The 15,409-nt window shown below is 31.9% G+C and overlaps 2 protein-coding genes across 2 annotated transcripts in view; one reads left to right on the top strand and one right to left on the bottom strand.

The window, feature by feature from the left end:
• Positions 1-15,409, bottom strand: part of LOC114334230 (opsin, ultraviolet-sensitive-like) — a 96,531-nt gene that overhangs the window by 69,987 nt on the left and 11,135 nt on the right. The window lies entirely within an intron of this gene.
• LOC114334231 (dynein axonemal heavy chain 6) overlaps positions 14,949-15,409 on the top strand; it is a 226,424-nt gene continuing 225,963 nt past the window's right edge. Inside the window, exon 1 of the mRNA XM_050663379.1 lies at positions 14,949-14,958. Coding sequence (XP_050519336.1) covers positions 14,949-14,958 — 10 coding nt within the window. The remainder of the gene's footprint in view (positions 14,959-15,409) is intronic.

The raw sequence follows: 15,409 nt of genomic DNA, 5'->3' as shown, positions 1-15,409 counted from the left end.
TTTATCATTATTTTATTATTTGGATGGTTATTATTTTTTAGAAGTTTAGTTTTTTCTGTGTTTATTCGAAGTCCGATCGTGTCGGAGTACTGTGTCAATTTGTCAATTTTTGCTTGCATATGATTTCGGTGTTCAGTTATAAGGCAGATGTCATCTGCAAATTCGAGATCTTCTAGCTGTTTGAAAAGGTTCCACCTGATGCCTGTTCGATCGTCGATTACTTTCCTCATTACCCAATCTATCATAATAAGAAATAGGGTAGGGGATAGTACACAACCCTGTTTGACTCCACTTTCTATGGATATCTCTTCTGTTACTTCACCTGAATGTTCTAGTTTGGCTTTGTATCCTTCGTAGAAGAGTTTAATAAAGTTTATGATTTTTTGTGGTATCCCATATAATCTAAGGATTTTCCACATCTGTGCCCTATTTACACGGTCAAAGGCCTTCTCGAAGTCGATAAAACTCACATCTATATCTTTATTCCATTCATTTGTTTGTTCCAAGATAATTCTAAGGGTGCAAATGTGATCAATAGTGGAATGGTTGGAACGGAAGCCTGCTTGGTTGTTTCTCAGTTTTTTATCTAGTTCCGGCTTCAATCTTTCCAAAATGATTTTGGTCAGCACTTTGGATGTGGCACTTAGTAGTGTTATTGCACGCCAATTGTTGCATTTGCTCAGGTCTCCTTTTTTGGGTATTTTTATAATCAATCCCTCTTTCCACTCCTTTGGCAATTCTTCGTCCGTCCATATTTTATTCAAAAGTGTATGTAGCATCTCTACTGACTGCTCGGTGTCTGCTTTTATTATGTCAATGGGTATATTGTCGATTCCTGCGGCTTTGCCATTTTTTAGTAGTTTTAGAGTGTTTCCAATTTCTTCCATTGTAATTTCTCCAATATTCACTTCTAGCTCTGGTGATTCTATTTCATCTTCTATGATTTGAGTTATTTCATGCTTAGCATATATCTCTTCGAAGTATTCCTTCCATCTTTGTATTATTTCTTTCTCATTTTTTATTCTATTTCCTTGTTTATCCTTTACTTCTCGTATATTTCGTTGTGCTTTTCCTGTTAAGTTTCGTATGATTGTATATTGTGTTCGTAAGTCGTTTTCTTTCGCTGCTTCTTCTGATATATTTAGCATCTCATTTATATAGTTTCTTTTATCTTTTCTGGCTTGTTTTTTTACTTCTGCGTTTTTTGCCTTGTATTTCCTTTCAAGTGCCCTCTCTTCTTCCGATCCTTCCTTTTGTAGAATTTCTTCTTTGATCTTTTTTCTTTCTTCTATCAGTAGTAGAGTGTCTTTGGTAATCCATTTTTTATTTTGTCTTCTTTTTAATCCGATTGTTTCTTTTGCTGTATTCATCATCACTTCTTTAAAATATTTCCATGTTTCTTCGACTGACTCTCCAGTTTGTTGTGATACTGTTCGGTTAATTGCCAGTTTCTCACTAAATTTATTTCTTATACATTCTTGTTTTAGGGCATCAACGTTGTACTTGTTCCTTCTGCTGATTTTTTGGTTTTTATCTCTGGCTAATTTCATTTTTAGTCTCGCTTTGATTAGCATGTGGTCTGATCCCACATCAGCACCTCTTAAGCTCCTGACATCTTGCAGCCAGCTTCTCCATTTATATTCAATTATTATGTGGTCTATTTGATTCTTGTATCTCCCTCCCGGTGATTTCCATGTTTCCTTATGTATCCGCTTATGTTTAAAGATGCTTCCGCCTATTAAAAGTTCATTTTGCTCACAAAATTCGATTAATCGATTTCCATTGTCGTTTCTCTCTCCGATTCCCTCCTTTCCCATCACATGTTCATGTCCTTTATTATCATTTCCTATTTTTGCATTAAAGTCTCCGATTACTATTTTTATATCTCTTCTATATTTATTATTAATCTTATTAAACGTTGTTTGTAGTTGCTCGTAAAATTCTTCCTTCTCATTTTCGTCGTTTTTATTTGTGGGAGCATATACATTTATTACTATTATGTTATAATATCTTGCCTTCAGTCTCGCCCAAATAATCCTTTCTGACACTGGTTCCCACTCTACTAGAGCCTTTCTCCCCTTTTGGGCTAGCAGTATTGCCACTCCCTTTTCGTGTTTGTCATTTACATCCGTATTCCCAGAATATATCATTAGCTGTTGGTCACCTACTCGGGTTGATCCACTACCATTCCATCTTGTTTCGCTTAGTCCGACAATGTCTAATTTGTACTTATCAATCTCTTGGCTTACCTGCTCCAATTTGCTGGTTTCGTGTAGGGTTCTTACATTCCATGCACCTATAAATATGTTCTCTCTTATGTCTATTTCATGTTTATCTTTCGTTTTTGCTCTATTTCTATTTTCGTCCTTGCTCAATTCCTTTTTCTGTGCCTTGTCTGTCGTGATTTGTGCTTTTGTTTGTGTATTTTCATCTTCTGTTAGTTTTTTGGATTTCCCTGGTCTTCTTCTAGCTGGTTGCTGTATTGATTCCATTTGTGTGTTTTTCCATCTATTATTAATTTATTATATTTTATTGTAACACTTTTACCCTTATTAATTTCTTCATTTGCGACTTGTCTTATTTTTTTCTGTGTTTGTAGTTCTTCTTTTGTTATGTCATTATTTATATATACTTTATTGCCTTTTATGTGTTTTAGTTTAGCTTTATTTTGCATGATCTTTTCTTTTTCAAACTTGTTCTGTAGTTTGACCAAACATGTTTTTTCTCCCAGTTTGATAACTTCTTCGATTTGAACATTGATATTCATTTCTTTTTCCATGAAGTTTCCTACAGTTTGTTTCAGTGCATTTCTATCGATTGTATCTATTGGCAAGCCTTGTATTACAACATTATTTACTTTCCTTTCCTTTTCTAGTCTTTGTACACGTATTTTCATATAGTTTAGTTCTTTTTTCATTTCTTCCTTCTCCTTGTGTTTAGTTTGGTTTTCTTGTTTAACTTTCTCCAATTCTGTTTTCAGGTCGTTTAATTCCTCCCAGTACTTTCTCTGTTCATTCTTTATCTCTTTTACTTCGGTTGTTAAATTTTTTGTTTCTGTGGTTAAGTCATGCATCATTTTAATAATTTGATCGAGCTTATTATCTTCGTTACGGGTTTTGTTAGGCGATCTAGACACTTTTTTACTTTTTTGGAACAATTCTTCCTCTTCTTCTCTGTTCCTCTTTCTATGGTCTTCTGATGTGTCGTCGTCCGAATCCACTTTGTATCTATCCATTATTTTTACCGGTGTTAACAAATTCGAAGCCATTTTTTGTGGCGCAGCGTGCATGTATTACTCACTCCCGTTACTTAATAGTCCAATCGGTGTTTTGTCACTGTTCGGTTTGCGAAAAAGTGCCGAGCCCGCCTCAAAAGCGCGGAGGCTCTTCACCTTATCAAACCTAAATAGCTACTGTTATTTATAGTTCGTTAATTTGCATACGATATTTTTGTTCTTTCCCAATAAATATAAGAAATTGTACACATACAGATTTTTTTCACTTACTTATATTCACTCCCGTTACTTAATAGTCCAATCGTTATTTTGTAACAGTTTGGTTTGCGAAAAAGTGGCGAGCCCGCCTCGATGGCTCAAAATCAAGTCACCTTATCAGAACTAATTAGTTTCTGGTTTTTATAGTTCTTTAATTTGCAAGCGATATTTTTGTTCTATTCAATAAATGTAAATATAAGAAATTGTACTTACAAATTATTCTGCTTGTTTTCTTGACTCACTTTCTGCACAATTTCACTTTGTCAGTTTATGGTTTCTTTGGCGCTTTAAAAGCTTTTTAATTATAGCCGTAATAATCACAAAACTTGATAAAAGTTACGAGCACTCATAAACACGTCTTACCAATTCAATTAGAGATGGGACGTTTTCCTCCCTAGGGAGGAAAAGTAAAAGTGACGTAATGGTATTTCATTCATGAAATATAACTTATTGACGCCCTGTACAATATCTATTTTCTATTACGTAAGTATCTATACATTTTAACGTTTATTTAAAAACACTCTGTATTTTGCAGAATGGTAAAAAACAGTAAATTGTTATTCTAATTTAACAATGTTTACATTAATAATTTGACTTATATTTGACAGTTGACAGTTATATTGTACCTACTTGTTAGTTTTAGTTCTAATACATTTTGTTGGTTAGTTACATAAATAAATTAAGTAAAAATGAAAAAATTACTTGTTATTTGAGGAAGGTGGAAAAACCATATGTATAACATGGGAGTAAAGTGCCTTTTCCTCCCTTGAATGATTACTGCCCTCCGCTACGCGTCGGGCAGTAAACTTCATCCTCGGGAGGAAAAGTAGCACTTTCCTCCCTTGTTATACAAATAGCTATTCTTGCTCCCATTGACTGGCGTATAGTTGTAATCGGAAAAAACGATTGTTGGAAATGGAAAATTAAATTAAAAAATGGAAAGTCCTTACTTAATGAAAAATTCTACTTAACTGTTTTGGTTTTAGGACCTAATCTTCACAACCAAATAGGTCCCCAAAACGCTCGAGTAACTGCAAATTTAGCATACTTTCCTCCCTTACTATTATATCTTCATTGTTATTGGTCCGATTGCTACGTTTGCGGCGTTACACAAAAGGGAAGGGGATATCGAGGCTAACAGAGAAAAATCCAAACACAATGGTATTGTAAAAAAAAGCCTTATATCATATCTTCGTTGATATTGATACGATTTTGGCGCAGAAAAACAAAACCAGGGGCTACTGGAAATGTATAAGGTACCTAAAATAATAAAGAAAATCATGTTAGATCAGAGAGTTAGTTAGATGGTTGGGACATATTTCACGAAGGCCACAAGAAGGAAACTTCCTAAGAGTTTTGTTATTTTCTAACTCGTTTTATAGTTTGTTTTATTATTTTGAAATTGTACCTAAAATTTTAATGAACATTTTAAATTGTAAAATCCACGAGAAAAATAAAATACCTGCAGAAATTAGAAATTATTTTATTTTAAATTGTCTCGAATTATAACTTTTATTATATGACATTTGAAAAAAATAATTTTTCAAAAGTTCCATTTTTTAGGCGGTTCCATTTTTTCAAGAGTTACATTTGCAAATGGAACAAATGGAACAAATCAGTCATCCGAGGATGAAGCAGATACCAAGAGTAATGAATCAAGTATTTTGTCTAATGTTAGACGTAGATCGATACCACCAGATCAACTCCATCAACAATGTCACCCACCATTAGAATTCAACAGGTAATGTAGCAAATAAAACATTTAAGTCGCTTGAATAAACGTTTAATAATACACATTTTTTCTGTTTTGTGACAGCAGTAGAATGTATTTTGAATTAAATAAATTACATACATTCTTCTTTTTGTGTCAATTAATTTAATTAAAACAATTTTTCTTGGACACCCTGCATAAATAATTATATTAATGTTTATATTACTGAATAGAGAATTAAATAACTTTTCAAATGAGCTAGCAGACGACCCTTATTCCCTATTTAAAAATCAGGGGTAGGGGAAGTGAAAGAGAGGGTGTTGACGAATGACAGATGTATGTACCGCAAAAATGTGTCCCCCTTAGATCAAAAATCGACCTGTTTCGCCATGTCCTTAAAATCTAATAGATACTGCCTAATATCGAGGTGTACTCTTTTCATTGGCCCACCCTGTATAATAAAGATTGTAACCTCTTTCTCATAGGCATTTTCAGTGCGTCACAGTTTTTCGAATTCTTTATAACGCATTAAATTTTCTGTGACAAAAAAGGCACGTCCGTGATTACAGACATTTATAACATTTATTCTAGTTGTCGATAGATGGCGCTATAATCGAGAAAAAAAATATTTACGAATTGTATAAGATATCCGAATATACTCTGTACAATTTATAAGACTATACAAATTAAAGAAAATACCATTTTATAAATGCAATAAACCCAATTGATTTGTTTGTATGCCGTATGCCCAATTGCAAATAAAATGTGACAACTGTCAGATTTAACTAAAATGTCATGTTAGAATAAATGTTATAAAGGTGTATTATTAAGGACTTACCTTTTTTTTTCATCATTTGTGACGCACTAAAAAATGCCTATGAAAAGGACCATACAACAGTTTCTCGTAAGAAATAAGTTAAATGGGGCTTGTCATTCACAGTAATTTGTTTCGAGCTTCTGTCATATGTCGTATAATCCGTGTATATTAATATTATACACAGATTATACAACATATGACAGAAGCTCGAAACAAATGACAATCGATGAAAAGCCCTATGCGTCAAACGGGAGATTTGAATCTGATAGTTTTAGAATACAAGTAAGCATTTAAGAAATAAACACAGAGAGAACGAATGGTAGTGCGGCTGATATGTGAAACAATTGCACATTTAATGATACAAGCATATTATTTGGTCCACATATATTGCACATATAAAGGTTCAAATTTAGATATGAGGCCATCTCAGATTTTGTCTTTTACAAAAATGGCGGGCATTCAAAATGGCGGCTATACATATGTGTTTAATAGTATAGTCCTTTTCATGACCATTTTTCAGTGCGTAACAGTTTTTCGATTTCTCTCTAACGCATTAAATTGTATGTGACAGAAAAAAGGCACGTCGGGGATTACAGACATTTATAACATTTATTCTAGTTATTCTAGTTGTCGATAGATGGCGCCATAATCAAAAAAGAATTATTTATTAAATAAAATAATAATATTATCAATATAATCTGTACAATTTATAAGACTATACAAATCAAAGAAAATACCATTTTATAAATGCAATAGACACAATTGATTTGTTTTTATTCCAAATTGAAAATAAAATGTGACAACTGTCAGATTTAACCAAAATGTCATGTTAGAATAAATGTCATAAATGTGTATTATCACGGACTTACCTTTTTTCCTATAATTTGTGACGCACTGAAAAATGGTCATGAAAAGGACAATACCATAACTTTTGAACGAAAAGTCCGATTTAAACTATTATTAAATATTTTTTTGATTTACAAGATGGATGTGGTGAACCAGAAGAATCGGTTTACCAGAAATGGTATTTTTACTGGTTGTTTATGTAAAACTATGTGTTTTTTTTTCAATTTTTTCCCTCTGTATATATTATTTTTCAAGGTAATACCGCAATTGAAAAGAGCGTAAAAATATTTTGTAGAAAATATTTTGAACTTTATAGTTATGTTAATTACCATCTAATAAATGCATAACGTATCTTCACATGTCCCTATGTGTGGCAGATTCGTGTAAATATTATAAGAATTATTGTGCATTTAACAATAGACACATACTTATCATTTGGACCATATATACTACACACATCAAGGTTCAAATTTAGATATAAGGCCATCTCACATTTTACCTTTTACAAAAATGGCGGGCATTCAAAATGGCGACTATACATATGTGACTAATAGCACGATAACTTTTGAACGAAAAGTCCGATTTCAACCAAATTTGGTATATAGGTTCTTTTTTTGATGTGTAAGAGCAAGATCTTGAATCGGAAGAATCGATTTACCAGAAGTTATGTTTTTCCTGATTTTTATGTGAAAACATGTTGTTTTTTACCGATTCTTTCACCCTGTACATATTAATTTTTCAAAAAGTTAATACCGGCGTTGAAGAGAGCGTAAAAATAGGTATTTTTTAGGAAATATTTTGAACTCTTTAGTTATGTTAATTACCAATTAATAAATGCATAACGTATCTTTACTTGTACCTATGAACCTATGTGCGGCAGATTCGTGCAAATAATATAAGAATTATTGTGAATTTAATGGTAAAAGCAAATAATTTGGACCATACACACTACACATACAAAGATTCAAATTTAGATATGAGGCTATCTCAGATTTTGTCTTTTACAAAATAACGAGCATTCAAAATGAATCTGCCGCACATAGGTACATAAGATATGTTATGCATTTATTAAATGGTAATTAACATAACTAAAAAATTCAAAAATCTTTCCTAAAAAATCTTTTCACGCTCTTTTCAATGGCGGTATTAACTTTTTGAAAAATTAATATATACAGGGTGAAAGAATTGAAAAAAACAACAACATATTGTTACATAAAAAACAGTAAATACACTACTTCTGGTAAACCGATTCTTCCGGTTCAAGACCTCGATCTAATTCATCAAAAAAAGAACCTTGATGCCAAATTTGGCTGAAATCGGACTTTTCGCTCAAAAGTTATAGTGCTATTAGTCACATATGTATAGCCGCCATTTTGAATGGTCGCCATTTTTGTAAAAGGCAAAATCTCAGATGCACTCATATCTAAATTTAAACTTTTGTATGTGTAGTATATGTGGTCCAAATTATATGCTTCTACCATTAAATGCACAATAATTCTTATAATATTTGCAAGAATCTGCCACACATAGGTACATGTGAAGATACGTTATGCATTTATTAAATGGTAATTAACATAACTAAAAAGTTCAAACTATTTCCTAAAACATATTCTTACGCTTTTTTTGATGGTGGTATTACCATTTTGAAGAATTAATATATACAGTATGAAAAAATTGAAAATAAATTATTTACATATTATAAAATAGTTTTACATAAAAAAACCAGGAAAAACACAACTTCTCGTCAACCGATTCTTTCAGTTCACGACATCGACCTTGTAAATCATAAAAAGAACCTATGTATGTACCAAATTTGGTTGAAATCGGACTTTTCATTTAAAAGATATCGTGCTATTAGTCACATATATACAGGGTGTAACAAAAATACAGGACATAAATTAAATTACATATTCTGGGACCAAAAATAGTTCGATTGAACTTAACTTACCTTAGTACTAATGTGCACCTAAAAAAGTTACAGCCCTTTGAAGTTACAAAATAAAAATCGATTTTTTTCAATAGATCGAACACTGTTTGAGGTTTCTTATTGAAAACGGACATGTGACATTCTTATGATAGGAATATCTGAAAAAAAAATGATAGTGAAATTTGTGTACCCCATAAAAATTTTTTGGGGGTTTTGTTCCCTTAAACCCCCCCCCCAAACTTTTGTGTACGTTCCAATTAAATTATCATTGTGGCAAAATTAGTTAAACACAATATTTTTAAAACTTTTTTGCCTCTTTTGTTTTTTTTGAGATATTTTGAATATTTTGTCAAATCCACCACATATTTGTGTACTGTTAAGTACGATTTTAAAGACTTGGTAATAATATGAAAATTTATTTATAAATTACAGTTTGAGGTATAGTTTGAACCATATTAAAAAAGAAGCCACATCTCGATAAAAGGTGCCTTATCTGAAAAATACTAAGAGGCACAAAAATTTTAAAAACACTGTGTTTAACTAATGGTACAGCAATAATAGTTTAATTGGAACGTACACAAACATTTGGAGGGTTTAAAGGCACAAAACTCCCATAAAATTTTTATGTAAACATATTAAAAAACAAGCCGCATCTCGATTAAAACTGGTTTATCGAAAAAGTACTAAGAGGCAAAAAAGTTTTAAAAACATTGTGTTTAATTAATGGTACTACAAAAATAATTTAATTGGGACGCACATAAAAGTTTGGGGTGGTTTAAGGGAACAAAACCCCCATAAAATTTTTATGGGCTGCACAAATTTCAATATAACTTCTTTTTAGGATGTTCGTGCCATAAGAATGCCACATGTCCATTTTCATTAAAAAACCTCTAATAGTTTTCGATGTATCGGAAAAAATCGATTTTCATTTTGTAACTTCAAAGGGCTGTAACTTTTTTTGTGTGCATATTTGTACTAAGGTAAGTTAGGTTCAATCGAACTATTTTTGGTCCCAGAATATGCAATTTCATTTATGACCTGTATTTTTGTTACACCCTGTATAGTCGACCATTTTAAATGACCGCCATTTTTGTAAAAGGTAAAATCTGAGATGGCGTCATATCTAAATTTGAACCTTTATATGTGCAGTATACATATATGGACCAAATTATACGCTTGTATCATTAAATGTGCAATTCTTATAATATTTGCACGAATCTGCCGCACTATGGATATTTGGTTACACTATTTGGTTCCTCCTCCTAAAATACAGTCAAATCATTGAAGTTCGTGTATCCAAAATAGTTTATATATAGTCATTAATACATGCCAAAAAGATCCGTATGCTCAAAGGGCGGTGAAGCTTGCTATCTAGGGCGTTTCACTGCGTGACAAGATCCCAAACCGCCAGCTACAACGAAGATCCACAGTGGCTGATGCTGTGGAGAGAACAACAATAGGTACTGAAATAGAACTGGGCAGGCCACTTGACTCGAATGGCATATAACAGGTGGACAAAACGGATCCTGGAAGGGAAATCAAGAAATGGTGCCAACAGGCATCCCAGAATGCTTCGATTTGCGAAATGAGACGAAGCTGAATATATTAGAAATATAGGCAAGTAAACGGTCTATGGACCTCATATGTAGTTCTGGTAAAGAAAGATGGCTCCACGCATGAAGGATATTGACTATCACTAGCTCATTTCGGTGACAAAATAGATAGTTAAATAACCTTTGTGTATAATAGAAGATACATTGGATACTCTCTGTAGGTCTAGTTGGTTCTCTATGCTCTATCTAAAAAGTAGATACTGATCAGTAGCGGCGTTTATAAAAGGATTAAGTCTATAAAAAGCCATTTCACACTATAGATCATCATAAAATGCTTCTAGCATTGCTGACTGCGGCATTTATTACTCATATATTGCCTTGATTAAGAATATCTACGAAACTTCAAGAAGATACCAAAAAGTTCCGAATAGAACGTGGAATTAGACATTTTGATACTATCTCCCCGAAATTATTTACAGCTGTATTCGAATATATGTTCGAATGCATGGAACAAGAGGATAATATGGGAATTAATATATATGGACCATGATCTGAACCACCTAAGATTTGCCAATGACATCGTTTTAATATCTGATAGAGTTAATTTATAAAAAATGCTGAGAACGCTCTATGAAGGATCAAAAACAATAATTGGTCTTAAAATTAACACCTCAAAATAAAAATTGATGACCAACCTTGTAGTCAGCAATAAAATTCAAATTGAAAGCTATAGCATCGACCAAGTAATAGCCTACAAATATCTAGGGCATGAGATTAGCTTATGCCGAGATGATCAGACAACTGAAATACAAAGAAGAATAGATCTCAGATGGGTTTTCTTTGGTAGATTGAACAACATTTGTAAGTCTAATATTCCAGTTTGTTTGAAAAGGAAGGTTTTTGAACAGTGCATTTTACCGGTTCTTACATATGGTGCGAAAACACTAAATCTGACAAAAGGAACAATAAATAAATAAATATCAATGTTATTTTTTGCCATCAAAGATAACCTACCAAACATAGAAATAAGAAGAACAGGAGTCACTGATGCAGTTGAAAGAATAGCCATAGCTAAATGGGCTTGAGCCGGATATGTTTCCAGATTGACGGATGATAAATGAACATACACGCGATGAAGACAAGAGGCATATCGAAGCACAGGACGACCAACGACTAGATGGACGGATGATATAAAGCACGTCACCACAAATTAAATACAAAAAGCTCAAGATAGAGATAGGTGGAAAATTTTACGGGAGGTCTAAGTTTAGCAGTAGACAAATACGGGCTAATTAATGAAGTGTTTGGAAATTTAGGTTATGTTTTAGTCTATGTAATGCTCTTGCTAAATTTGGGAAGGGCGGGACGAGAAATTATGCACACTTTGATAGAAACTTGATTTAAACTAATGTTGATTCACATTTCTCTCATTTCAAGCTCATGTTAATTCCTTCCTACTTACAAAAAGGAACTTAGGTAGTGTAGTATACACTAAAATAAACTGGCTCTTTGCCTAACAGCGGCATTTAACTTGTGACTACGAAGTCTCGAAAGAACAGTTTCTAACACTACATAGGTACTGCTTCTAATACTCTACATTTTCAGGAACTTAAAAAAAACTTGACTAAGAACTACGTCAAAACTTAATCTTTGAACTTAACTTTCTCAGAAAACCGCCAAAGCGGCTTCTGCCCAGGCTTCAACCAACCTCTCTCTTTGAAAGCTCAAACTTGAATTATTTAATCTCACAACTTGAATCTATCTCCTCCTACCAAAACATTTCCTTCCAAAACCCACTCCATTTCTTTCACTCTACCCTACTCATCTAATCAACCAATAAGAAAAAAGCCCAATCCTTCTCTCTTTCATCATTAACTAATAAAAAAAATAACTAAGCTTCCTACACGTATTGTCGACCAATAGGGAAAAACAAAACATATTCTAAGTCCAACCTACTTAGTAGGGATTCATCAAAAATCAGTTTGCAAAATCAGCAAACCTCTCTCCGTTCTAACATTTTCAAGAAAGATATTGCTGAGTCCACAATTAACACTTGCTCACTCTGATACTGATATTAGCACGTATGTCTACCTAAACTCCAAGATTCTTGGAGCCAGTCGATTCGTGCATTATAATACAATGTAACCCTTTTTTACATCACAACTGAACGAACGGGCGAGAAATTAAACACAGGAAATCGTATTTTTTAACAAGACGGATAAACTACAATTGAATTATTCTCACGTTTTTTTTTCGGGACAGAAATAAATTTCTTGAATTTATTCTTATGTCTACAGGGTGAGACAAAAATATGTAACAATGACATTTACGATTTTTGGTTTCTGGATGAGGCTAAATAATTGAGTTCTTTTGAACCGTTTCAACGTGATTTACGGATCTTTTTAATAGCTGAGTAATTTTAGGGAACTAAATGTGGTCCCCTTTCACATCCCACACAAGAAGTTATTAGAGAAAATTGAGTACAAAAGAGTTCCACCCGAGCCTTTGGTAAGTATCGGCATATTTAGATTTTCATTTATTTATGTTTTATAGACTATTTTATAAATTTATTATCAGGAAAGCCTATTTTCTGGTTCTGAAATGTGTTTAATACCTGATCAGATTCTAGAAAGGCTTTTTAGAGGTATTTATACATGGTCTAATTATTATATTGACGTTACATAAAATAAAAGGTGCCCCCCTTTAATATACGCAAACTGCACACTAACAGAATTCAATTTTTTTCATTTTTTTTTCTTCTTTAAGGTAGGATTTCAACAATTCCAGGAAAATTTGATACAATCTAGAAGGAAGAGCTCGGTAGAAACTGTAGATCCTTTACGAGCAAAACAACCGAAAAAAGGTACTGAAAAACAAATAGTAATATTAGTATTGTCCTTTTCATGAGCATTTTTCAGTGCCTAACAAATGATAGGAAAAAGGGTAAGTCCGTGATAATACACATTTATGACATTTATTCTAACATGACATTTTAATTAAATCTGACAGTTGTCACCTTTTATTTTCAATTTGGAATAAAAACAAATCAAATGTGTTTCTTGCATTTATAAAATGGTATTTTCTTTGATTTGTATAGTCTTATAAATTATACAGGTTATATTTGTATTATTATCTAATTAAAAAAAATTATTTTTTTATTATTGCGCCATCTATCGACAACTAGAATAACTAGAATAAATATTGTAAATGTCTGTAATCACGGACGTGCCTTTTTTCTGTCACATACAATTTAATGCGTTAGAAAGAAATCGAAAAACTGTGACGCACTGAAAGATGATCATGAGAAAAAGAATAGTAGTGGTCTAATAATAAGACAATTTTTTTCCTTCTTAATATTAGTCCAGGAACCTAAGCTTTTCACCTCGCAATTTTTACAGAATGGATCGATTTGCTTGAAAATTTGAGAATAAGTAGTGGCTAGTCCAAGGATCAAAATCTATATGATTCCGAAAGGCGCTTTTATCATGGGTGTGGTTGCCACCCTATTTCGAGGGTGGAAATTTGTTATTACATTTTGACCACAAAAGTTGATAAAAACGTTCATTCTAAGCAAAAAATATTCTATACAGTTTTTTGATAAAATTAATAGTTTTCGATTTATTCGCTATCGAAAGTGTTAGTTTTGTATAGAAAAAATCAATGTTTTTCGATACCTATATTCATTTACGATTCACTCAATTTTTGCCGTAGAAAAATTGTTTTCAAACCAAGTTCTTGGGAATTAAATAACCTACAATTTTATATCAAAACATTTTTTCATATCTCTGATGCTAATCTTTCTATTCTGAAGAAAATGGCATTTTTTACCAAACTTCAAAAATTCCTTATTCGCTTTAACTCCAGTTTTTATAAAAACTAACCATTCTAAGCCAGTCAAGCTTCTAGAACCTATCATTAATACATAAATAAATAAGAATGAATAAGCCCATTGACTAAAAATACCGCTAACTTACATTATTATGCTTCCAATTGGATGTCTCCTTTTTTTTCAAAAAGATATATTGATTTTTTAACCCTAACTTTTTATTTTTATCTTAGAAAGTTTTGTAAAAAATAATTTTGTATAATCTATAACCCTATTATAATAAAATCTTTTTAAATTCCTAAGTCGCCAAAAGGGGTGACTTTGAAGGGATGGTAAAGATGGTTTTTGCATGTTATTACAAGTTTTAATTGTCAATAGCTCACTCAATTTTTACCGTAGAAAAAATGTTTGTAAACTGTGTTCTTGGGAATTAAATAAGCTACAATTTCATATTTAAATATTTTTTAGTACCTATGATGCTAATCTTGCTATTCTGAAGAAAAAGCCATTTTTTCCAAACTATAAAAATTCGTTATTCACTTTTAACTCCATTTTTTTTTTCAAACTAATCATTCTAAGCCGGTCAAACTTCTAGAACCTATTAATAATACATAAATAAAAAACCAAATAAGGTTAATGACTAATTTTAATTAGGGTGGTGATGAGGGGGTTACTTGCGATCACTTTTTCGCTGAAAAAATGGGAACTGACATTCTTTTCATTATAAGTCACATAATTTTTGAGCTAGAGACTTCATTTTAATTTCTAGAGATATATGTTTTTAAGTATTTTAAATTAGTTTAAACAAGTTGTCCTCGAAAAATGCATAGTTTTCCCATCTTTTGACTTTGAAACTACAATATTTAGCATTTGACGTAGAAGATCCAAGATATAATAAAGTATAGCTCGATTACTATTGGTCTTAAAGAAAATTTTAAAAAACGGTTATGTTTATTTTTTTAAAAGGTACATTTTTGTTTAGTACAATTGTTTTGATAAATCGAAAACTTTTGGAGTTATTAGCAGAAAACTTATTAAAAACATTGATGAACAATGAAAACTTTTATTTTTTTCGATATAAAACTAACACTTTCGATAGCGAATAAATCGAAAACTATCAATTTTAGCAAAAAAATGTATAGAACGTTTTTTGCTTAGAATGAACGTTTTTGCCAACTTTTGCTATTAAAATGTAATAAAAAATTCATGGTAAAAGCGCCTTTCGGCATGATATAT

The sequence above is a fragment of the Diabrotica virgifera genome, chromosome 1 (assembly GCF_917563875.1).
Source record: "Diabrotica virgifera virgifera chromosome 1, PGI_DIABVI_V3a".
Lineage (NCBI taxonomy): Eukaryota > Metazoa > Arthropoda > Insecta > Coleoptera > Chrysomelidae > Diabrotica > Diabrotica virgifera.
The sequence above is the reverse complement of the archived record's forward strand: the minus strand, read 5'-3'. Positions and strand labels throughout refer to the sequence as shown.